The sequence below is a fragment of the Balaenoptera ricei genome, chromosome 11 (assembly GCF_028023285.1).
Source record: "Balaenoptera ricei isolate mBalRic1 chromosome 11, mBalRic1.hap2, whole genome shotgun sequence".
Lineage (NCBI taxonomy): Eukaryota > Metazoa > Chordata > Mammalia > Artiodactyla > Balaenopteridae > Balaenoptera > Balaenoptera ricei.
In genome coordinates, this window is record NC_082649.1 from 70,318,492 (window position 1) to 70,338,500 (window position 20,009).

The 20,009-nt window shown below is 59.6% G+C and overlaps 1 protein-coding gene across 2 annotated transcripts; it reads right to left on the reverse strand.

Moving 5' to 3' along the window:
- Positions 1 to 1,244: 1,244 nt before the first annotated feature.
- LOC132375061 (twinfilin-2) lies at positions 1,245 to 18,453 on the reverse strand. Of its 2 annotated transcripts, none has more exons than XM_059939817.1 (9): positions 18,237 to 18,453; positions 14,444 to 14,521; positions 12,200 to 12,378; positions 11,692 to 11,787; positions 11,353 to 11,457; positions 11,079 to 11,204; positions 10,237 to 10,387; positions 9,999 to 10,120; positions 1,245 to 4,495 (listed from the first exon to the last, which is right to left on the reverse strand). In XM_059939817.1, the coding sequence occupies exons 1-9, from the start codon at positions 18,259 to 18,261 to the stop codon at positions 1,406 to 1,408; spliced, it is 3,972 nt and encodes a 1,323-aa protein (XP_059795800.1). In that variant the 5' UTR covers positions 18,262 to 18,453; the 3' UTR covers positions 1,245 to 1,405. The 2 variants fall into 2 exon arrangements, with proteins under 2 accessions (XP_059795800.1, XP_059795799.1); XM_059939816.1 differs by lacking the exon at positions 1,245 to 4,495 and adding an exon at positions 8,954 to 9,561 and having other exon boundaries at positions 18,237 to 18,417.
- Positions 18,454 to 20,009: the final 1,556 nt, after the last annotated feature.

Sequence of the window (20,009 nt, forward strand, 5' to 3'; positions counted from 1 at the left end):
TAATAGGGGATGCCAGCCCCCTGCAGGAGCCCCTATACTCAGGTCAGAAAGGAGAAGGAAACCTATACTTCTCTCCCAGCTGTGGCCTGGAGGGAGGGCAAAAGCAGCCTCCCAGCTCCACCAGGGCTACAAGATTAGCCAAGTCTACATGAGCTCCAACCTTCCAGCCCAGAGGCCCTGAGCCCCTGAGCTGCCCCAAACTGGCCTGGGCCAGCTCAGCCGGTTCCACTCTCCCACCGCCCCAGGCCCCAGCTCTGACTGAGAGGCTGCAGGTGTCTCCTCTGCTCCTCAAAGGGCAGATTTACTTGTGGGGATGGTGAGGCAGCTGGCCTGGGCAAAGCACCACAAGAACTCTGGGCCTGACAGGACCCACAACTCCCCAAACACTTGTGGAGACCGTGAACAGGCTGCCTCCAAACACTGGGCATGTGGGCATCAAGGCTCCTGGCAGTATCCCAAAATATACACTGAAATCTAGTATCAAAACTAGAAACACATACTCCATCCTGGCTGCAACTCTCACCTAAGTGCAATCAGCTGTGAGAGGTGGCGGCTCATCTAGGTGTCCATTTGATGTCAGAACAGAGAGACTGAGCATGTGCTCTAGGTGGAAACAGAAAGGGATGGATTGTGAGCTCACCCTAGAATCTTCCCTGACTCTCAGCTCGCTGCTGCCAGGATTCACACGCAGGCCTTCCTCTCCCCAGCCTGGACCAGCCTCCTGGGTGCAGCACAGACATGGCCACTAGAGGGCACAATCACCCCTCTGAACTTGCCTCAAATCTTCCCCATCTCCTTAGGAATGAACATTCCCCAGGGCCGCCGCCTCCAAGGAATCTGGCGCCAGTCAGAAATGAAGGGGGCCTGCAGGTTCTCTGCCCTTGAGGCAGCTTCAGTTCCAGCTGGTGAAGGAGGCAGATCCTGAGACCAGTTCCAGAGGAATGCTGAGCTCGGTAGGACTGGGCATCTGGGGAGGGTTTGGCAGGGGCAGAAGACCCAGCCTGCTCTCTGGGAAAGACCAAGGCCACACTCGGTGGTCTTCCTCAGACTCCCCTGAAAAGATGCCAGTGAACACAATTGCCCTTAGCATCTTCCCTCCCCTGCGGACCCATGCCCCGTGGGCCCTCTCTTTTTCTCCATGGCAGTTACCCCCAAATCACCTCTTGCTCCCCTTCATTTTAGGAAGGCCTGGAGAATTCTCCCCTTTTCCTCCCACTCACACCTCCAGTGAGCTCAGGGTTAGCTGTTGGCCCTCCGGTAGCATTTATTAAGTACCTGCTATATGCCAGGGGCTGGGGGCAGGGGGAGGCAGAGCAGCGGTCTCGCAGAGCAAGGCAGGTTGGGGCATCCCAGGCAGAGAGGCAAGAAGAGGGGGGGACGAGGCATGCTGGGCTGCTGCTCTGTGCTATTCGGCTGTCGTGGGGCCCCGGCAGAAGTTCCGGTTGTAGAAATGGCGGTTGTCCCTGGTCAGGGCTATGCCCAGCTGGGCCCAGAAGCTGCCCTGGCCACTGGGCTGGTGGGGCCAGAGGAGGACGCTCTGGCGGCACAGGCGCTGGCGCAGCCGCACGTAGCGGGAGCGGTAGGCGTCGGGGCGCAGGATCACCAGCACCACGACGTCCTTGCGGTCCTCCAGCAGGCGCTGCTGGGCCAGCAGGAAGCTGGCACGCAAGAGGCCGCTGACCCGGTCCGTGTGGGCCAGCACAAACAGGGTCTTGCGGCTGCTGTAGACCGAGGCCCACAGGTTCTCAAAGAGCGTCTTGCCAGGTAGCCAGTCACGCTCCTCCAGGCACAGGCGGAGTGCCCGGCGCCCACGGCGCTCCTCCAGCTGCACCCGCAGCTCGTTGTACACCCAGTCGGCCACTGCGCTCTGCGCCTTGTCGAAGACCACGAAGGCATCGTAGAACAGGGCGTCTGCGCCCCGCCGCTGCCCCCGCCGGGGCAGCCAGGCCAGGCACAGGTGGAAGCAGTACCAGAGGTCCCAGCCACAGAGGTGGTGCAGCATGGGCACAGCCAGGCCCAGGGCCACCACCATCAGGGAGAGGCCAAAACAGTCCCAGGAGAGGGCCTCGTCCAGGCAGAGGCGCAGGTCCTGTGCGAAGATGCTGCGGCCCTGGAGCTGGCCCGGACTGCCACACTTGACTCGGCTGGGCAGCCCGGGCACGGCAGCCTGCACCTCCAGCAGGAAATCCACGAAGGCCGCCCCACAGGCACAGTGCAACGGGTTGGTGCTCACGTCTAGGATTTTCAGGGTGCCCGCTAGGGAGCCAAACCAGGAGGGGTCCACCGTCTTGAGGGCGTTGGCACTGAGGTTGAGCTCTTCCAGCCGCTTGGCGAGAACAAAGAAGCCGGGGGTCACGAAGCCGATGCTGTTGCCGCTGAGGTCCAGCTTCCGGAGCCGGGTACCAGACGGCAGGCTACCATTGCTCAGGGCCTTCAGCTGGTTTCTCGCCAGGTCCAGTGTTTCCAGCTGGGGCAGGAGGGCCAGGCTGCTCCAGTTGAAGAAGGCCAGGTTATTGTCACGGAGACGCAGCAGCTTCAGGCTCTTGGGGAGGTTGTCCAGGGTGCGTGGCAGGAGGGTATGCAGGCGGTTCTGGGACAGGTCCAGCAGGACCAGGCTTCTCAGGCCTTGGAAGAAGCGGAGATAGAGGTCTCCCTCAGCCCACATCTGGCTCAGGGCATTGCCACTGAAGTCCAGGGCCTGCAGCGAGGCGCTGCAGAGCTGCTGGGACACACGGCTATGGATGTCATTGTGCGCCAGGCTGAGGTAGCGCAGGGAGTGCAGCTGGGCCACGAAGCTGAGATTGTGGCCCACGCCCTGCATGCTGAAAGGCTGGCTGTTGTAGCTGAGGTCTAGCGCCTCCAGTAGCGGCAGCTCCGTGAATGAGCTCCCGTGGTACAGGTCCAGCTTGTTGTGGGACAGGTCCAGCACCCGCAGGCTGGTCAGCGGCACGAACTGCGAGCCGTTGACCGCCTGTGAGATGCTGTTGTGGCTCAGGTGCAGGCATTGGAGGCGCGAGAGGCGGGCAAACATCTCTGGCTGGATCGTCACCAGGTTGTTCCGTGACAGGTCCAAGGTGAAGCTGAAGTTCTTGCAGCTTAGCATGAAGTCCTCCAAGCTGAGGGTGTCCAGTGGGCCTGGAGCGAGGTCCCTGGACGGCAGCCAGACCTTCGGCCCACCATCCGCCTCCCCCAAGGTGTCTGCCGGCCTCACAGCTCCACTGATGCGGTTGTCTGACAGGTCCACGTAGAACAGGCCCGGGAAGGCCCCGAAGATGCTGAGCTGGGCCTGGTTGATGAAGTTCATCTGCAGACGCAGAATCTGGAGCATGGGCAGGTGGGTCAGCGGCTGGAGCGTGGTCTCGCTGAGCGAGCGGAAGAAGATGCCGTGCATGTCCAGCTCCTTCAGGGAGACCAGGCCCCCAAAGGAGGGCGCCAGGTGCAGGTGGGCGAAGGACACCTTCTTGTGGTAATTGAAGGACAGATTGAGCCTGCGCAGCCGGACCAGGCCCCGGAAGGCCGTGGTCTTGGTGATGCAGTCATAGAGGAAGTTCTCACTCAGGTCTAGCACTTGGAGCCTGCCCAGGCCACGGAACCATCTGTTGTCCAGTCTGTAGAGAGAACTGTCCTTCAACACCAGGCCTTCGAGGCGGCTCAGGTGGCTGAAGGTGTCGGGGTGCAGCTTGGGGAAGTGCTTCGGACACTCCATGCAGGGGTTGCGGGCATGGTCACAGCGGCGGCAGTTCCCACCCACGTCGAGCACGCGCAGGGCGGTCAGATTGGCCAGGTCCTCGGGCGCCAGGGTGACAATGTGGTTATAGGACAACAGCAGGGTCTCCAGGCTGGGGGGCAGGAGGCGGGGCACCTCCGTGAGGTTGTTGTACTTGAGCGACAGGTGCGTGAGGTTGCCCAGGCCAAGGAGGGCGCCCGGGGCCACCTCCAGTGCCCGGTGGCAGGGGTTCTTGTAGTAGCAGTTGCCGTCCATGTACAGAAAGCGCAGGGCGTGTAGGCCGGCGAAGTGGGTGGGGTCTAGCACCAGGATGTTAGTGTGGCTCAGCGACAGGGACACGAGGGACCTGGGCAGGGCGGGCACGGTCGTGATGCCATTGTAGCTCAGGTGCAGCTCCTCGAGGGTGGGCACAGCCAGGAAGGTGTTGGGCTCGATGGTCATGTGGCAGGGGAAGTGCATAGGGCTGAGGCCGGCCGGCGGGCAGTTCCACTTGAGGTTGAGGACCCGCAGGCTGGACAGGTGGGCGAAGTCGGAGTCATGCAGGTGGTGGATGCGGTTGGAGAGCAAGGAGAGGCTGGTGACGTTGGCCCGGGGCGCTGCGGCCGAGAAGTGTGGCACAGACTTCAGGAACAACCAGTTGCAGTTCACCAGGCCGTGAGGCTGGAGTTCACAGGGCAGGAAGGCAGGCAGGGTGCCCTGGGCCAGGGCTGCAGCCAGTGCTGCCGCCTGCACCAGGAGAGAAAGGGGGTGCCGGGCACGGCAGGGGCCCTGCGGGGTGGGCACCGTGTGAGGGCACGGCCCCAGCTCCACCTCTCCTGCGCCCCCCCGGGGTCTCCCGCAGGGCTCCCAGCCCTCCAGGGAGGTTCCTGTTTCTCTGCCCAGTGCCCATCCCACCTCCAAGGCCCACAGGGAACTTGGACTCAGGTCTGAGGCCCAGCCTTTGACTCAGAACAGGGAGTCAGAACTAGTTCTGGACCTGAAATCCAGACTCATGATCTAGAGCTTTCATTCAACCAAACCCCAACTGGACAGGAGAGCCAGGTAGGTGGTCAACAGGCCCCCCAGGCTCTCCCCGACTCTCTCCTTCCGTTCCTCAGAGGTCATTTCTCTTTCCTCCTGAGCAAGGAGGCATCTTCCCTTCCCTCCAGCCCCCTGAAAATCTCCCTCTGCTTTCTACCAGGCTTCCCCCAGCCCTCCCTCTGCATTTGGCCAAGAGGTGGGAATGAGGGTCTCCTGCTGGGGTTCAGGCTGGCTACCACCCAGGGCCCTGGCCAGGGTGGGCACTGCCCAGCTCTTTCCCCCTCTGCTCACCTCACCCAGCCCAAGCACTCAACCTGCTGTGGGTCAGAATGGATTGGAGGGGAGGCTGGGCAGCAAAGGGCAGACAGCGCCCAGCCTGGGGGTCCCCTTGCTCGCAGCCCAGCACCACCACTGAGCACAGCCCTAGGCCCCAGCCTCCTCACCCAAGCAGTGGGTTTGTGTCTCATGGCTCAGAGAAGGTCTTCTGCTCTGATGTCTTCAGGGTTCAGTGAGTTTCCCCAGGGCCACCTGGGTGACTGTCCCTTTCACCATTGCAGCCACCAAACCCACCTTTCTCCCTACCACTTCCCACTGTCCCCTTCCCTGGGGACTGAGGGCCGCTGTCCTACCATGACAGGGAAGGGGGGCTTCTCCAGAGGGTCTGGCTGGCAGACTAGGCAGCAGCTGCAGGGAAGGATGCTTCGCACTCACAGCCCCTTCCCGTGGTGACGGCTCGGGGAACAGAGGAAGTGAGAATTTCACAATAACCTAGCCCCCTTCCTTCCCCCACCCCATGCCCAGGGCAGGGGTGTCGGGGGGATGCAATGAGTCAGAGGCCATTTGCATAGTCAGGTGGCAGCCGGCCCCTTCACCTCTTCCTCTTTCCACTCTCCCCCCGCCCTCTTCTCCACAGCCTGTCCTAAGAATCCGCCACATCCCACATGGTCCTCACACCGGTCCTCTGGGAAGTCTGGGGAGAAACAACCACCCAGAGCCCAGTCTAAGGTCAGTGAGAGAGTGGAATTAGGGGCAGTGCCAGACCTGGGTGGGCTGCTGACACCCATGCCAGGGCCTGCTCAGCCCCTGCCCCCAGGCAGCACTCTCAGGCCAGCAGCTCCCACACTGCCCTTTCCTGCCCTGCGGCCCCATCCCCAGGGCTCTGTGTGCCATGCCGGGCCTGGCGTACGGGGTCGGGGGGCAGCACTGGCCTTGCCCAGGCTCACCTGCCCCACTGCAGCTGCCGCTTTCTCTAGAAGCAGGGCCTCCTCTGCATTCCCAACGCACCGTCAGAGCACAAACCCCATGGCTGGACCAGCTGGGACCTCCTGGCTCATCCTCCCCTGAGGCTCTTTTCACACGATCCTTCTGACCCAGGTAATCATAACAGATCACTCAGGCCCAAAGCCTCAAGGTGACCTGGGACCCTCAGCAAGTCCTGCTGGCTCCATGTTCAGAATCTGCCCGTTGCCCCCCACCTTCACGTCCACCAGCCTGGTCTGAGCCGCCATCACCTCTTGCCTAGACCAGTGCAGTCGTCGCCTCCTCAGGGCTGTCCTGATTCTGCTCTCAAGCCCCACAGCTTATTCTCATTAGACCCCTAGGTCACATTAGGTCCCTCCTCTGCTCAGATGCCTCCATGGCTCTTTCTGGGGTCAAAGCCAGTCTACATCATAGCCAGCAAGGTCCTATGGTATCTGCCCTCCCACTGCCTCCCTGACCAGTCTCCAGCCACTGGCCTTCTAGCTGTGGCTTGAACACACCCATGTACTCTCCTGCCCCAGGGTCTTTGAATGTGCTGTTCGTTCATTCATTCATTCATTTGGCTGCTCTGGGTCTTAGTTGCGGCACACAGGATCTTCGTTGTGGCGTGTGGGATCTTTTAGTTGCGGCATGAGGGATCTAGTTCCCTGACCAGGGATCAATCCTGGACCCCCTGCATTGGGAGCATGGAGTCTTAACCGCTGGTCCACCAGGGAGTCCCCGTTCCCTCTGTCTTGAAGCTTTTTCCAGATACTCACATGGTCCCCTCCCTCACCACCTTTACATCTCTGCTCACACATCACCCTCTCAATGAGGTCTTCTCTGACATTCTTATAAACCCCCTACCCCAGATTGGGTATTCCTGAGCTCTTATACGTAATTTGTCCTTAACAGTTTTTACCTGCTAACACACCGTAATACTGATTTTTCATGGTTTCTTGTATATTCTCTTATTCCTCTGCTGGAATGTCAGCTACTGGAGGGCAAGGATCTTTTTGTCTGTGTCCCCAGAGCCCAGCACAGTACCCAGCACATAGTAGGTGCTCAATATTTGCTGAATCCATGGGTCTCCAGCACTCAGCCCTGGGCAGGCACAGAGAGTGTTTCTGAGTGATGGTTAAATGAATGAGTGAATGAATGAACAAGCAAATAGGGCTTCTGCTGGGAGGGGGAAGCTTCTCTGTGCTTCTCTGTGCCCACCTCTGGATGGGTGTCATGGCAGGCAGGTGCCAAGCTGCCAGGCGTCCAGCTGGTGCACAGGCCCAGGTGGTTTAGCAGTCTGAGGGTGATGGCATTGTCTTCCTGCTCACCTGAGAACCAGTGTTTGGGGTGGGAAAGGACAGCCTCCTTCTCTGGGTTCTGGCTAGGGTTCCAGCTCTCCTCCCTACAATTCTAAGGGCTTTAGGATTTCCCTGGTGGCGCAGTGGTTAAGAATCCGCCTGCCAATGCAGGGGACATGGGTTCGAGCCCTGGTCCAGGAAGATCCCACATGCCTTGGAGCAACTAAGCCCATGCGCCACAACTACTAAGCCTGCGCTCTAGAGCCCATGAGCCACAACTACTGAGCCTGTGTGTTGCAACTACTGAAGCCCACGAGCCTAAAGCCCGTGAGCCTAGAGCCCATGCTCCGCAACAAGAGAAGCCACTGCAGTGAGAAGCCCGTGCACCGCAACGAAGAGTAGTCCCTGCCCGCCGCAACCAGAGAAAGCCCGCGCGCAGCAACGAAGACCCAACGCAGCCAAAAATTAATTAATTAATTAATTAATTTTAAAAATAAATAAATAAGGGCTTTAGTAGGGGCTGAGAGAGGCCCCAGGGATAGAATACTGCCCTGAGTCCCAGCCCAAGGTGCACTCTCAAGAAAAAGGACGGTGCCCATCCTGCAGCTGAATCCATCATTGGCCCCACATGTCCCCACCCCTGCACACCTCCCACCCAGGATGGGAGGAGTCTTCCACCCACTTCTCAGAGGCAGAGAATGAAGTTCTGGTTCCTGCTGAATCCCAAGCCTGAGGGAGATTCTCCCAGACTCCCTGGGACCAGAAACCCAGGCCCTTCGGGGCAGAACGCAGGTACCTAAGAGAGGGCCAATGAGCTGACAGTGAAGTCTGCACATGCACACACGGGCTGGAGACACCAAGATCCAGAGGTCCACGGAAACAGCCACCATGCCTCAGCCCCACGGCAGCCGGGAAACCTAGTGGGCAGAGCTTACTCAGTGTGGCAGGCCCCCAAGGAGGTCCATGTCCTAATCCCCGGCACCTGTGAATATGTTCCCTTATGTGATACAGACTTTGCGGGTGGGATTAAGTTAAGGATCTTGAGATGGGCAGAGTATTCTGGATTATCTGAATACAATCACAATGTCCTTATAAGACAGAGGCAGAGGGAATTTGACTACTGATGGCCACGTGGCAACGGAAGCAGAGGGAAGCAGAATCAGAGAGAAGATGCTATGCCCCTGGCTTTGAAGATGGAGAGGCCACAAGCCAAGGAATGCAACCGGCCTCTAGAAGGTGGAAAAGGTGAGGAAATGGATTCCCCCGAGGCCTCCAGAAGGAAACAGCCCTGCTAAAACTGTGACGTTAGCCCTTGTAAGACTCATTTCAGACTTAAGAACTGTGAGAGAATAAATGTGTAGTTTTAAGCCAGTAAGTTTGTGGTACTTTGTTACAGCAGCCACAGAAAACGAATCCACCCAGATCCCCCATATCACAGCAGAGGTGTGCCTGCCTCTTGGATGGAGCTCCCATCGACAAGCCGGCCTCTCCACGCCGTGCCCTCGTACACAGGAACACAGGTTCTCCCACACATCTGCAGCCGGGAGGGCTGGGGCTCCACCTAGCAGGCCAACAGGCCCCTTCTGCATTGGGAGGGGACAGTTCTATGCTCAGGGCTTCCCCATTCCCGGTGCCAGAGATGGTCCCTCAGGGCCAGACTCAACTGTTGATTTAAAAATATTTTATTCTTTAAAAAATACAGCATTCAACCATCTCGTCCTGCAATGACCCCCTGCCCCAGCCCCAAATGACCGCACCCCTTGTGGGCAAAGGATTCTGGGCCATGCTGGGACCCTAGTCTCAGTTCCCCTGGGGGCCAGGTTCATGCCAGGTCCCCCACCCAGCCCCTTGAACCAGCTGGGCAGGGTCCCCAGATGCCCTGGGCACATGGATGAGAGGCAGGAACAGCAAAGGGGGAGGGTCGCAAAATGCCAGCCCAGTGGTCCTCGGAAGCTGCAAGACTGTTCACTCACCAGCCCTCCTGCCCACAGGAGGCCACCCCAGAGCCCAGGCTGGGAAGGAGGGAGGTGGCTGCGGGGATGGGGTGGGGGTGGGGTAGGGGCAGCCCCACAGTTCCACATGCCAGCAGGGCTCGGGTCCCGCCACCTAGCTGTCGTCCCCATTCTCGCCGGGGCCACGGATGAGGCGCTTGTGGCCCCGCTTGCCCCCGGGGCCCTTGGGCTTGGCGAAGGCCTGCTTGAAGGCGTGCTGCTTGGGGTGCACCTCGTCATAGAGGAAGCTGGCCGTCAGCTCCGCCCCGTCGCCAATCTCAATCTGTGCAGGGCAAAGCAGTGGTCGGTCACTCCAAGGGTGGAGGGCCCTAACACACACCACCCTTGGTCACCACTCCTGGGGCACACCCCTGATCTCTCTCACTCTAGCCCTGGGGTGTCCTCTCAGAGCCCCACCTGAAACGCACCTCCAGGAGCACAGAGCCTGGGGCCTGCTGCCCTGCCGGCCTTGTCACCCCCTACCTGCCTTCCAGACCCAGGAAAAGGAGAGATATGGGTGTCACAGCTGGGGCTTGTCCAAGACATCAGTTACCTGGGCAGCCTGGGCTATGCACACTACTCCCTGGGCCTCAGTCTCCCCATCCAACCAACAGGGCAACAATGCCCCTGTTCTGCCATTCTCACGGGACCCTGATGCCCCACGTGGAGGGTGGGGTGACAGGGCCCTGGGAGGCGAGGCCCTAGGGAATGGGCGCCCACCTTCTTGGCGATCTCCAGCTGGAAGTCCTGCTCCACGGAATCGAGGAGGCGGCTCTTGCAGCTGGAGTAGAGCATGCGCTCCTTGATGCTGCACTTGTAGCCGGGCATCGAGTAGATGAACACTGCAGAGAACAGGGAGGCGAGCCGCGGTGGGCCTGGGACTCCTGCTGCCGTACGGCCCCTGCAGGCGGCCCACCCAGCTGTGGGCCAGCGCGGGGGCCCTGCTGTGGCCACTCACCCACAGACTCCAGGGGGTCACCCTCATGGGTGTGCTTGTAGAGGAAGAAGTGGTAGCGGGCGGCATCTCGGGGCACCCGTGATGGCAGCTGGGCCACGTCCGTTGGCTCTGTGTGTACCAGCTCGATGGTCTCCCGCTCCAGGTCCAGCTTCTGCCGAGGGGCAGGGGGAGATGTGAGGGCACCGCGCGGGGGAGGGCCCAGGCCCACCCTCGCCAACAAGAATTCCCTGAGGTGGGAACCTGCTGTCATCTCCCTCTCCCGGGGCTCCCCTCCCCCATCCTGCCATGTGGGTCCCTCTGAAGAGGCCACTCCTGGGCGCAGCCCCAACTCTGCCCCTTTGAACACTCTGCTAGAAGAGCAAGTCCCAGCAAGGACAATGGACAGGACAGTGGGGAGGGCCTTCACCTCAAGGAGGCATCACCCTTGGGCCAGCCTGTCCTCAGAGCTGGGGACCCGTTCTGCTTGAAAGGGGGCAGGCTGGACCACTGGGGCAGAGGGACCCTGGCTGGGGAAAGGGGGTGGTCAGGGGGCTGCAGAGGGAGTCTGGGACAGGAAGGGGCTCAGAGCTGAGGGGTGAACCCAGGGGTGATGTGTGTACGCAGCGTGGAGGGCGGATTGAGGGACAGTGTCTCACAGGAGTCCCTGTGGGTGAGCCGGGGCCGGGCAGGGCAGGGGAACAGAGTGCAGCCACCACACGTGGTGACTGTAGGGTAGGGATGGAGGGCGGCGTGTTCCCACCAGTACATGGGTGAGCTGACGTGAGCTCATGCGTGTGCGCAGGAGCAGGGTGGAGGTGCAGCACGCCCTGAGTGTGTGCCTAGGGCAGGAAACGCACACCCACCAGCTGGATGTAGTTGACCATCTTCTGTCTGAGCTGCTGAAGTGCCCGCTGGGCCTGAGGCTGCAGAGGGAAGGCCAGGCCCTGCAGGGTCTGGTGTTTGCTCTCCACACTGATCTCTGTCTTCACCTGGGGACAGGTGAACATTGAGCGAGGCCCTCACCTGCCCAAATCAGGGTGTAGCCCACCTGGGGAGCACAGGCTTGGCCAGCAGGGCCTGACGTGACCTCGAGGGCCTCGGGCCAGGACTTCTGCCCACCCTGTCCAGCGCACCCACCTCGTTAATACGGATCTGCTGAAGTTCTCTCTCGGCCGAGGTCAGCGGGGCAGGCGCCGCACAGGATGACAGGTGCTTCTGGTACCCAGCAAAGGAGAGGTCATCCTGGCCGGTGGATGCAGAGGAGTAAACAAGCACTTTGGGGTGGGCTGGCAGAAGCCCACTAAGCACCCCAGCTTGCAGACCTTGGACCCTCGCAGCCCTCCCTACTCATCCCCAAGCCTGGCACCCACTTACTCTGTGAGCCTGTATAACACCTCACCCTCTGTGGGTCCATGACCGCAACCTAGTGGTCCTGGCCTTGAAGGGGGCGAGGGGTGCCCAGGGGAGGGGGCCTACCTTCACAGTCCCGAAGAGCTCATCCTTGATGTGGCCGCCCCCAAACTCCTTCTTCACTGTGGCCCGTGTGGCTGCATACAGCATCTTCAGCCGCACCTGAAGGGTGGGGGCCAAGCCATGAGACCCCTCCAGGCAGGGCTGCCCGTCCAGGAGCAGGCAAGAGCCTCTGGGTGGGGACCTGGTCACCTCATTGGGCCCACACACCCAGCAGAGGGCGCAGCAGAGCACCCAGCAGAGGGGGCGAGGCTGCAGTAGGGCGGCTCAGGCAGCAGGGGGAGCCGTTGTCCAGCCCAACCTCCGCTTCCCAGAGTCAGGCTGATCTGGCTGGACGCTCTCAGAGACCCCAGGCTCCAAGCGCAGGACCTCATCCCTTTCTCTCGTACTCTCTAGTGCAGGATCTGATGTCTCCCCCGTTCAGACTCCCTGGGGCAGGGCCGTGTTATCTCAATCAGACCCAGCTTCCCCCCTCCTCCAATCTGGGGGCTGGGCAGGGGTCCCTAGGACTCACAGGGGAACTATCAGGTGACCAGGCGAGGAAGAGCCACTCGAAGCCCTGGGCGTTCTGCGTGTCCAAGCGGTAGAGCAGGTAGCAAGGCTGCTGGGCATCCAGCAGCGGCAGCACGGCCCCATCATAGTCCTGGTCCCAGCAGCCCACCAGCTCCCTCGAGGCACCCAGCACGAGCTGCTCTGGGGGCAGAGGCCAGGTGAGCCAAGGAGTAGCCAAGACACACAGCCACATGCCCACAGCCATCGACAACGCGACCCCTCACAGACACCCACACACTCAGACCCACCGCACAGCTCCTCAGCACACAGTCCCACTGGGCCACCTCCTGCCCCCTCCTCCCTCAGCCTGGGGCTCCAGCAGACCCCCCAGCACACCCTTCTCAGAACGAATGTGCTATGGGAAGTGGGATCACAGCCTCAGGCCACAGGGATCTGCAGGCGCAAAGGCACATGGGCAAGAGGGAGACAGGGGCTCTTACCAGACACTGTATAAACAGCTACCCTGCTGCCCCCCACCAGCTGCAGCTTCCCCGGAAGTAACAAATCAAAAGCAGCCAACCTCTTAATGCCTGGGGCCGACCAGGCCTGCTACCTCCCTGGCTGGTGCAGAGTGGCTGAATGGGGTATCGAGGCTGGACATACACTTGACCTATCAGCCCACAGGGCCTTAGTGTGGCACCAAACACCAGCCCAGATGTGCACAGGCCCAGGCTAGAGGAAGAACTGGGGCAAGGGGACAATCACCGCCTGGCCGGGAGGTACCGGCACCTGACCACCAGGCCCTCCTGATGGGGGCAAGGGGCCTGGCTGTCCAGGAGTCCCAACAAGCCAGGCATACCAGCCCAGCCGCCTCCCTCTGGCCTTGGCCTCCTCACCTATCCTCCCAGAGCTCAGATGGGATCAAGGCTGAAAACCAGCAGTCACGGGCCGACTGGACCCCAACAGCACTGCCCAAGTTGTTTAATTTGTTGCCAACATTTTTCAAACTGGGAAGTTTCACATAAGAAGTGGAATTCATGGCTTCTCTAGAAAAATCAGATCAAGCCACACTCAGTGGGAGCTGGGCAATGGCTGCCTGTCAGGAGGCCTGGACCCTCCTGGGCACTCCCAGGTGCCCCCACAGCTGTAATGCTGAATGCAGGTAAGGGCTCACCTAGAGACTCCTCCTGCTAAACGTCTACAGGGACAACCTGTCTGGGAGGCGACAGGGAAGGCTGAGGACTGGGGTCCCTTCTTTGGAGGGGTCCAGGGGGCTGACCTACCCCAGTGACCCTGACCCAGCCTCTGAGGGCATCTGAATTTGGGGACCCTGGACAAAGCCCAGCACAACTCTGGCCCTAAAGCCTGGGGTGAATTCTGGGTCTGGGCAGACCCTGCTTTGACCCAATTCAATGTGTGAAAAGTCAGCTGGGCACCAACCCCATTCGGGGAGCCCCCAGAAGGGCCCACTACTGCATGGCTACCAAGAAGGGCTGGAAGGATTTGTGGCGGCCCGGCCCACCCCCAGTCCTGGAGTCTGTACGCTTTACTTCCAGGGCCAGCCCCTCAGCTGTCCTCTACCCCAGGACTCTTCTACCCCAAGTCCCCCCAAGCCTCAGTCTAATCCTCTACCTCCTCAAAGCCCCTCCCCACTTCAGGCCTCAGCTCAAGCTCACCTGCCCCCCCAACCCCTACATCCCCAGCACCTCCCCTTGCGGAAGCCCCAGGTATCCCGGGTCCAGGTCAAGGCCTAGCCAAGCCCAGAATCCCCTAGTCCTGCTCTCAAAGAGGCTGACACGAGTCCCTTCTCCCCATTGTGAGGGCACTTCCCAAAGGCAGGGCCCTGGCTTCTCCTTAGGAATCTCCCCCAGCCAGTGGCCAAGCGAGGCCAGGCTTGCCGACCACACAGGGAGGTGAGTGGCACTAGCCACACGGGGCAGTGCCTGGCCTTACTCATCCCCTGCCACCCTACCTAACCCAGCCCAGCCCCCTGACTAGGCCAACGGCCAACTACAGAGCCTCTGGGGAGGCTGGGCGGGACCCCCCGGGGAGGGCTCTCCTTGCTATCCCCCCAGCTTCAGCTTCCTACTCAGTGTAACAGGCAGAATGACCATGCCCACCTCCAACGCTCTCCTACAAGACACCTCCCATTTTCAGATGGGAAACTGAGGTCCTGAGGGGGCTGGAAGCCAATGTCCCCCCACCTCCCAGAGAAGCAACGGGGTCCAGCCACCAGCCTGTACCCTCGCCTGTAGGAAGCACTCACCGTCCTCAATGACGACTTTGATGAGCCGCACAGAACCAGCCCGCGCCTTGGCAAAGAACTCCTTCAGCTCCTCGGTAGCTACCAGAACAAGAAACATGGTGGAGGATGAGCAGACAGAGGGAGCACGGTGGGCAGGAACACACTCAGGGCCCGCTCTGTCCTGGGGGTCTGGTGGCGGAGCTGGGAGCCGGGTTAAATACGGCCCCCCATGTGACTGGGAACCTGAGACAGCCGCTGAACACAAGCTCCCAAATTTAGCCAGCAGAGGTGGCAGGCAGGCGGCCTGCTGGCTGGGATGGCTCTGTTGACAGGGCACACGGGGATGGGACAGCCCACCCGAGAATGGGGCGGGCTCTGGGACAGGCCAAACCAGCCAGAGTGAACGGCCCCCTCCTGTCCCCTGCCCCCCAAGAAGGCCCAGCACAGAGCTGGCCTGGGACACTCCCAGCACCATCATGTCCACAGACAGAAATACAAGAACAAATGCTCCCAATGCGCACTGCCCACTATGTCTACTCACACATGTACACGCATACACGCACGCATGCATTGCATGTTGCACGTGCCAATGGGTACATACTCAGTCCAGCATGTGTGAACGAAACACATAAACACTATGGGACAGAGAGAGGAACAGAAATGCAAACGCCCTCATATATGAACACACCACTCAGCTGGTCTAACATAAATGGACACACACATTTAAACGTGCAAACACACAGACACACACACACAGATACAGTCCCCAGGGTGCTAATAAATTCACACACAGGCAAATGCAGAGCGTGGCTAACATGTGTGTACAGGCAAGTGGCTGTACAAAGTGTACACAGAAATACAGAGGTACACACTGACACACATGCATGCACACCCAGCCCCAGCCCACCAGCCACGCTGCCTAACCCTGAGAGGCCCTGGGGAGCCAGGCCAGCCCTGGCACAGCCCTGCCAGGGGGCGATAAGCCTCCACCACCAGGTAGCTGGAAAGATGAGTGACTCTCAGGGTCTCCTCAGAACAGACCCTGTCTTGGTCCCTGAGCCACAGAGCTGAAAGGTGACAGCCAGTGACCAAGGACCCAAGTGCACAAGTGAGGATCATGGTCAGAGCTAGGGAACCATGGAAGTCACAGATCCACTGGTGGTTCAGAGAGGGAAACCAAGGTCCAAGTTGGGAAGGACCTACTTGGGTCTCTGGGTGCACAGGGCCAGGCCAGCATGACCTTGGGGCTGCCCAGGGGTCAGGAGAATTCTGCAGGAACACAGCTGGACGGCTGAGGTCAGAGAATATTTATAGGACCCAGCCCCGGCAGCTCGAGGGCGGGGTGGGGGGGGCCTTTAGGAAAACAAACTCTGGTCATGTCCTCAGGTGCCCATCATGCAGGGTGACCCTGAGCCTGAGACCTCACGCTGTATACCACACTCCAAGGCCACTGGGTGGGCAGGGTCCCAGCTAAGCCCGGCAGGCCCTTGGGGCTGAGAGCAGCATGGCATGGAGACACAGCCCCACTGGGCCAGGACAGAGCTGCCCCTCAGAGGACCCCAAGCAGGTCCCTGGTGAAGAGCCTGACCTCAGGGGCTCCACCTTTCCCATAGCTATCTGTGACCTCTGACCTCATTGAACCTCAAACTCATCTATAACATGGAGCTAATACCCCTCACATGGTTAGAGCCTCTCCTAGTAACAATTACTAATATTTTTTAAAGATTTTTTTCTGATGTGGACCATTTTTCTAAAGTGTTAATTGAATTTGTTACAATATTGTTTCTGTTTTATGTTTTGGTTTTTTGGCCCTGAGGCATGTGGGATCTTAGCTCCCCGACCAGGGAATGAACCTGCACCCTCTGCAGCAGAAGGCGAAGTCTTAACCACTGGACTGTCAGGGAAGTCCGAGCAATTATTAATTTTTTATTACTGTAATGACGGCGGGACCGTGCTGAGCTGTCACTTCCACCTGCTCAGACCTCTCCCAAGGGAGAGGCTGACACGCCCCTTCTAGTGTTACCAGAACAAAATGACACCCCAGTAGTGGAAGAGACATCCCCCTCCATGCCTCCTCAGTCACCATCAATAATCCAGAGGCCAGGCCTGGGACACCTGAGCCTCTATCATCAAAGATTCATGTCCCCCACCCCCACCCCCCACTGCCTTACCTCCCACCCCCCTCCCAGTAAGCCTCAGGTTACAGGTCCCTCCCCTGCCCAGCTCTGAGGCAGCAGATCCACACCTATGGCCAGGTCAGGGCTGGCACCTGGGCATCCAGGGTGATCTCTCCTGCCACCTCCTCAGGACAGAAATGGGAAGAAGTGGGCTGCTCCCAGGCAGAAGGAGGGCTGGGAGGGGGGCTCAGCCCTCAGACTCCCCTAGGCAGGCCCATCGCAGCATATGGGAAATGAGGGAGTGAGGAAGGGCCCAGGCCACAGGACCGGTCAGCTTAGAGTGGGGAGGAGGAGCCCTAACTTCTGATCCCCTCTCAGTTGGAGGCAGCAGCAATGATCAGACAAAGGGGAAGGAAGGGGCAGGTCCGGTGAGGGGCTGTTCCCTTCTGTGGGGCTGAGTCATGAAGCCGCCCCTCCAGCTCTTCTTGGAGAATGGCTGGCCCAGACCCAGGTCCTTGCCTTTTCTGGTCCTGTGGGGTGTGGCCAGGGAAACCCACTCAGGGCCAGCCACCAAGCGGCCACAACCACAAGCAGAGATCCAGGCGGTCAGGCTGCTTGATGGTGATGGCCCAGGGCAGGGAATCCTGATGTGGTGGGAGGAGTGGCTGACAGCCAAACCACTGGGCTATCTGGGCCTTCCCCACAGGCCAGGCAGCCCACCCAGGCCAGTGACACAGGAGGACACTGAGGCCCAGGTAGGGTCAGGACACCTGGCTCCTGGCCACTGCTTCTTCCCCATCCTGTATAAGGAGGAAACCGGCCCCTTGGGGGAGGAGGGTGATGCTCTGGGCTGGAGAAGCTTGGGGTCGGGAGAGCTGGCCTGCAATCTCTAGGGTCAGGACCCACTTCCCTGCCTCCAGCTTGGAGCAGGAGCCTTCCAGCACTGGCTGGGGCAGACTCAGGAGATCAGAGTGGAAAATGGCAGAGAGATCAGAGGTCAAGGTCAGATTGGCGACTCTCCCCATCCCACTTATTAAAAAACCTGTCCCAGGTTTTTCCCAGCCTAGTTCGTGAGGGTCCCAGGAAGAGCCCAAGGTCAGGGCACCCTCCTCACACAGACACAAACCAATACGAGCCATACACGCATCCATGGTAACAAATGAACACTGAAATGCACCCAACTTGTGCACACGCACACAGACACCCACAGACATGTGCACACAGTCACGAAACACTGATGTCTAAAGATGATTCCATGCGACAGTGTCCAATCAGCCATTAGTGCATGTGCACTAGATGTACACAAGCAGTCAGATCCAGATGTGCACACACAGGACTGTACACACAAGACAAGTGCACATGCGTGCACACTCCCTCAGATGTGCACATCCGGGTACACCCACCCCCAGAAAGGAACAAAAATACAAAGATGGGCACACACAGGCAAAAATACATAGATGGGAACACCGATACTTCCACCCCAGCTGTGTGCGTACATGTACGCCCACCCTCAACTATGCACAGTAAGTCCGCATCCCACCAAGATGTGCCCACCCCAGGCGACCCGCGGCTGCAAAAGAGAACAGGAAGCTTCCCCAGGCTGGTGCCGGGGAAGAAACAGGGGCCGAGAGCCAGCAAGGGGGCGCAGCCGTGAGCACTGACCCTCGGCCCCCTGCCCGTCCGCCATCCGCCCTCACCGTGGATGCCGGTCTGGTGCGCCATGACTCTGTGCCCCGCTCCGCCCGCGCCCTCGGAGCCCTAGGCTTTGCCCCGGCCCGGCTCGGCTCGCTTGGATTCGGAGGAGGAAAAGAAGTAGGAGGATGTGGTGGCGGCCGCCCAGCCTCGCGCAGCTTCCCGGGCGGTGCCGCAGACCCGCCCCCAGAGCGCCCCGCCCCTGACGGGCGAGACCCGGAGGGGGCGGGGACTCGGGGCCGCGCGTGCGCGTAGTGGGCGCCTGGTTTCGGGTGGGCCCGTGACTGAGTTGATCGCCTTGTCCGCGCGCTTGCGCGTGCCGTGTTTGTGGCAGAGAACAGGGCCTGCGTGTGGCCGAGCGTGTGTGGGCGCACGCGTGTTTGAGCCTGTGCACCGTGATCCGAGTGGTCTGTGGCTGGGGTGTGTCCGTGAGTTCCGGCCCGGTGGGTTTGTAGGTGGGTGGGATCCACGCGTACCCCAACTTGTGGCCTTAAAGCGGGCGGGGGGCGGGTGTGGTCTGTGTGTGGATGGGCGCGCGTGCGTTTGAGTGGCATCCCTTTCCTCGGAGACGTTTCTTGAGCGCCTCCTGTGGGGCCTGGGCTCCTCGAGGCGTCCCGGCCCGCAGGCCCTGCCCTAGCAGTGGGAGCCCAGACCGACATTCTACTAGGCAGTCAGCAAATGAGCTGTGTCTGTGGCAGCGAGCGCCCTGTGCAGAGTAAGAGACCACTAGGAGGAGGTGATATTTGAGTGGAGACCTGGAGGAAAGCCTGGGAGAGCGAGGGAAAAGTTTTCTGAGAAGAGGGAATTGCGTGTGCAAAGGCCCGGAGGTTGAAGGAGGGTCAGAGCTTGGTGAGTCTGAGAAACTTCCCAACTCCTAATCAACTCCTGGCTCCATACACAGCAGACTTGCCTTCTCTGGCATCAGCCCCTGCCTGCTGTTACCAACATAATGTATCTTCTAGGCCACTGTGACTGAGTCAGGATGAGCACTTGACCCCAGTCTGTCCAGTCAGAGCCTGTCCTGGGACTTTGGATGGGAAGATTAGAAAGGAGGCGGGCTTTGTGGGCTGGGGTTGCTGAGAGTTGATGATGGATGATGTGGCCTGCCTGGTATCTAGCCCCAGCATGAGCTCCCTGCTCCCTGTCCCTCTACCCCACCCTAACTAGGCAGAATTGAGCCCTCCTCTGTGTGCCCCAGACCCTGGGTTTCTGGTCTCCTGAGAGTCCAACTCACACAAAATTGAAAGATTTTCTTGTTCATCTTCCTGTGCACGCCCTGAGGACTGGGCCTGTGTAGTGGGCCTCCACAAGAACACTTCGCAATTCCACAGAACCATAAGAACCTTGACCTCTTGGAAACAGGACTTAACCAAGAAAACAGATTGATGAAAAATAGTAAGGTTATGTTCCCTATTAAAATGTCCATCACTGGGTGAACTACATGGCATCCTTAACATCAAGGTCTCCCCTGATACCTGGTTGGCCCCACCCTACATCATTCTCTTTGTTTTTATCACTACCTGATTCATATATTTACTTGCTTATTTGTTTATTGTCTTCCCCCCACCAGTCGTTAAATTTTTGCCCCTGCTCTATCCCCAACACCTAGAACAGTGCCCAGGATTAGTAGGTGCTCAATAATATTTGCCAAATAAAAAAAGTGTCTGAATGAACTATGAGTGTTTGTGTTGCACACTAACTATGACTGGGCACATTTACTTAATCCTCATGACAGCCCTACAGGGTAGGTGTTATTGTCTCCTTACAGATGAAGAATC

Coding starts and splice junctions, on each gene's coding strand:
- LOC132375061 (XM_059939817.1), bottom strand. CDS start 18,261: ATGGCGCACCAGACCGGCATCCACG. Junction 14,522..18,236: donor GCACCAGACCGGCATCCACG/GTGAGGGCGGAT, acceptor TTGTTCTGGTAG/CTACCGAGGAGCTGAAGGAG. Junction 11,458..11,691: donor AGCTCTTCGGGACTGTGAAG/GTAGGCCCCCTC, acceptor TCCACCGGCCAG/GATGACCTCTCCTTTGCTGG.